The sequence below is a fragment of the Humulus lupulus genome, chromosome 1 (genome assembly GCF_963169125.1).
Source record: "Humulus lupulus chromosome 1, drHumLupu1.1, whole genome shotgun sequence".
In the NCBI taxonomy this organism is placed as follows: domain Eukaryota; kingdom Viridiplantae; phylum Streptophyta; class Magnoliopsida; order Rosales; family Cannabaceae; genus Humulus; species Humulus lupulus.
The window spans coordinates 97,843,363-97,847,891 of NC_084793.1; the positions used below are offsets into that span (position 1 = coordinate 97,843,363).

Sequence of the window (4,529 nt, forward strand, 5' to 3'; positions counted from 1 at the left end):
CCATATATTTATATATATATATATGTATATACATATATACTTGAACATTAAGTCAAATCTTACTAAAAATATTAGGAAATAGAGAAAACATCTTTTTATCGTTTTCAACTGTATAGGCAAAATTTTAAAATCAGATTTAGATTTAGTTTTAAGAAATGACTAACCAATCACATATTATTGTGGGCCCTACATGCTTTTAGTATTTGAAAACATAAAATTGATTCCAAACCTGATACCAATCAGGCCCTTATATTCACACGGTTTTCACTTCTAAATTCTCAATTCTCAGAGCTAGTAGAGTAAAACGTCGACGTTTTGATGCTAATGAAAAATGAGTAATGATACGTGTACTTAAAATATACATTTAAATATTACATACAGTTATTTTTTAAAACAATAGGTCTTAATTTTAATAAATGTGATTACTTAAAATAAACTGACACATCTAGTAATATTTGAATGAATATTTTAAATACTCGTATCATTGTTAGAACACTCCCAATGAAAAAGGTAAAATGTCTAATTCTTTATAATATAAATAAAAAATTGTTAAATAGTCTTCCAATGGGTGATATAAAGTTATATTTTTTTACCTAAATAAATAATATTTCTTTATATGTAGTGAAACACTATTTATCAAGCTATAAATATTTTATAAATTTTTGTATATATATATATATATATGAGTGTGATACTATTATATTTATTTATTTTATTTCTTAAAATAAATAAAATATTTAAAAAATATATAATATTTAAATGATGTAGAGAAAAAATAGAGAAGTTGATATATGATATAATGTAAAAGTTTGAAGTAAATTATATAAAAAAAATATGTTTTGATGATGTATTTTGTAATACATTTTCTTTATAATATTTAGTTAAAACTCACAAAAACATATTTCATCAGTTCCTTTATACATATATTTATAATAGTTATGCATAAACTCTAATTAATCTATATCTACATTTACATAATATTTACATATCATTTATATAATATTTTAATATTATTATTTTTCTTTATAAACTTTCTATATAAAAAATCTGATTTATAGTATAATGTAAAACTTAAAGATAAAATAAAAAAAATATGTATTTTTTTTTTGAGGTATTTTAAATAATAAAGTAAAGCATCGTTAGGAGTGCTGTTAGCCACGAAAAATCCCCTACGCCAAACAATATATTCCAAGTTCAAACCGTCTTCTCCATGTCCTGTCTCGTTAGCGAAAATCATAATCTACAAGGGACCCCACAAAGTCTCATCTAAAATCAACGCCAGTCAGTCCCATACTCGTATACAGTTGACACGTGGTTAGATCAGATCCCTCCATTACCCTCTTCCAACTTCGCCCCTAAAAAAGAGAAAGCCTCTGTAGTCACTGAAAAAGAAAGCGCCCGAAAAAATCTGGTCTTAGGGCCATGGGAAAGTAATCCCTAATTTTCCGCTATCTTTCGTCGAAATTTTCAATTCTTTCTTAATAAAATTAGGGGAAAATCAGATATTTAAGCTTGTAATACAGGTAGGTGTGTGTGCTGTGTGCATGACGAGCGCTTCGGAGCTATTCTACACCAGGAGGTCTCGTTTCGGCCGAACCAGTCCGGATCTCGGCATCGATTCTCTTCCTCCTCCCGATCGAAGTTTCCACCAAAGTGCCAACCATAATCGCCGCCATCATCACAATCACCATCACCATCATTTTAGTACCACCAGTGGTAGTAATCATCGACATGATATTGACGGCTGCGATCCTCTTCGGCGATATCCTCACTCCCGCCATATCTCCCACCGGGTCTCTAACCAGGTATTTCTTTTCTCTTAATATTGATTATTATTACATCAATTGAACCAAATATTTATGCCATCCAGAGTTCTCAATTGCCATTTGCAGGTTTTTGAGCTTTCTTTTAAAGAAAGTGTCATTTTGGATTGTTAAAGAACCAGTCATAACGTTCTTATTGGATATTTACCTAAAAATATAGGTTGAGCCTAATTTGTGCCCTATACATATATAAAGGAGTTCTAGAATTTTATTTTATTTTTTATAATTTTATAATGATATAGATTTAATTGGCATTGAGTTTTATTTGGCGTTTATTGCATAATTGATAATACTAGTTTCCTAGGTGCAATTTATATACGTTTCATTAGGGACCATCCTTTTGGTTTCGGTGGGGTTTACAGTTAATAACTTTGTATGCAATTTATGTAATGTGTACGAATTGATTGATAATGTTTTCAGTGTTTTTAAACCTCTGGGGGGATTTCTAATACATCGCATGCATTGCTCAGGACCGTTCGGCATTTCACCTCGAGGAGAGTGCAGGCCAATCTGTTTCCAGTAATAGAATTGATACCGAAAACTTTATCAGTTCAAGCAGGCCATCTGTGACTGCGAACGAAAGACTCCCTGGGGCTGTGCTTCTCGCAAGGGCTAGGCTTCGTGAGAGGTTGAGAGGGGTTACACAATCTGGAAGCAGGTCAGTGTGCTGCAACTTGGGTAGGTGAGATATGGCAGTGTAGGGCAGACTAATGTGAAGTTTTTATTTATAAAGGATAAATACTATTTTATGTGTGTTTTTTCTGAATACGCGATTGGCATGTGTGTTTTGTCAAATGACAATTTAGATATTGTATTTTACAAAATGAATCAAAGTAGTATTTAGACTCTATTTTGGTCAAAATATTTTCAATTAGAAGATCAATTCTTGGGTAGTCAGTGAATTCTTGGGTGGTCAATGAATGCGATAGGTTTAGAGAAGCGGTGAAAGTAGTCGAGGAGTTTATAATGAAAAATTATATTTGATTTTTTTTTATCAAAATTGGGTATAAGGTATTTTAAAAATACAGGACAATCGTGTATTCAGAAAAATTATTTGGCCAAATTGGTATTTTCCCTTTAAAACAGTAAACGGTACCTAGTTTAAGATTTCACTTAACTCAATCATAATTTACAACAAGAGCTAAGTTTCTATTGATAAAACATCTTTGCTTTATATGTCAATTTTCAAACTTTCTAGTTCTTATTCTAAGTTGATTTGTTCTTCAAAATGGGTGGCTCATTTTTTTACTTACATTTGATAAACTACCTTTCAAAAGATTTTTCATGTTCATTCAGTTTATAATTAAGTTATTGTTGACAATATTGCATATTTATATATATATATATTCATATTTTAGCTGTTTTACTTAAGTTATCTGTTCACAAGAGTCTTTTTTCATGCTATTCTAGCTCTGGTACTTTGTATAGGTCTTTTGATGTTTCTACTGGGTTTCTTCCAATTTTGTTCAGGCCACGTGGCAGGAGTACATTTAATATTGACGGTGTTCACATAAGGCCTGGTGATGATACAAGGCCATTTGATGCAAGGGATTGGGATGCTGAAAACTCTACAAGATTGTCAATTGACCGCTCCCTATCTGCTGACTTGAGCTCCCAAACAGTAAGGCTGCAAATCTTGCGGGAACAGAACGAGAAGCCACCTGGCCTTACGCAAGAGGCTTTGTCTTGCTTGCAACTGGAACTTTTCAGTGGCAAGGAGACGGATGCTGAAGCAGCGGTAGTATCTAGTGCACCACAGGATTGCAGTATCTGCCTAGAGAGTTTCATCCAGGGTGATCGGCTTATATGTTTGCCTTGTGATCATAGATTTCATGCTGTGTGCTTGGATCCCTGGGTTCGAATTAGTGGTGACTGTCCTTACTGTCGAAGTGCTATCCTTGTAAAGAAAAGAACCATAAAGTCCTTATAGTCCAAGGTGAGGCGGGTTTTGCCTTGCGATTGTTGTTGCTTTAGAACTGTAGAGAAAGTTTTTGTGTCTCGCCAATCAAATAGTGGATACTATCATTTTCTACCTTCTGTTGTAAATCAGTCACTGCGTTGAATGCATGTCTTTCACTACCAGTTTCCTTTCCTTTCAATTGGGAATCAAAGGATTTTGTTCCATATTTCAGATATATAAGGTGAGCCTCTTTGCATTTCTTTGTTGAAAAGGACTCGTAATGAACATGTAATGGTAGATTTAGAAAATTAGATCTGTAACATCTGCCCAAAATGTAAATGATATGGTTTATACGGACTTAGTCTAATATTTTAGCCAAAAAACAGTGCCTATTAATCAAGACAGCCTATTGAAACTCTTGAAGTTATTTCAAACATTTGCAATTCTTTTTTATATTAACAAAATTCAATGTTGCCCGCATTAATTGATTCTATGAAATTTTGGATAAACTATATTTAGGCCATACAATACAATCTTGAAAGGCTTGATCTGTTAGGTTTTCTAATTAATATATTTGGCTTGGGGTTGATTTTTGGAATATGTCAAATCAATGACTTGTATTCTGTTCAACAAAGGACCAGTATGACAAAATACCATTCCGCTTACCAAAATTATAATAATTGAATTATGAACAACAAGTCTCTCTCAACTGGTTTATATAATTTTTTCATTGGTTCATAAACTAGACCCCGTCAAATGGCAACGAATAATTTGGACTTTGATATGAGACAAATCCCAGAAATGCA

At 32.5% G+C, this 4,529-nt stretch overlaps 1 protein-coding gene across 4 annotated transcripts; it reads left to right on the top strand.

Annotated features, from left to right (window-relative positions):
• The first annotated feature begins 1,218 nt into the window (after positions 1-1,218).
• LOC133796245 (probable E3 ubiquitin-protein ligase RHY1A) lies at positions 1,219-3,905 on the top strand. Of its 4 annotated transcripts, none has more exons than XM_062233722.1 (3): positions 1,219-1,805; positions 2,294-2,505; positions 3,252-3,905. In XM_062233722.1, the coding sequence occupies exons 1-3, from the start codon at positions 1,545-1,547 to the stop codon at positions 3,751-3,753; spliced, it is 975 nt and encodes a 324-aa protein (XP_062089706.1). In that variant the 5' UTR covers positions 1,219-1,544; the 3' UTR covers positions 3,754-3,905. The 4 variants fall into 4 exon arrangements, with proteins under 4 accessions (XP_062089706.1, XP_062089711.1, XP_062089714.1 ...); XM_062233727.1 differs by having other exon boundaries at positions 1,220-1,805; positions 2,294-2,481; XM_062233730.1 differs by having other exon boundaries at positions 1,226-1,805; positions 3,294-3,905.
• The last annotated feature ends 624 nt before the right edge of the window (positions 3,906-4,529 follow it).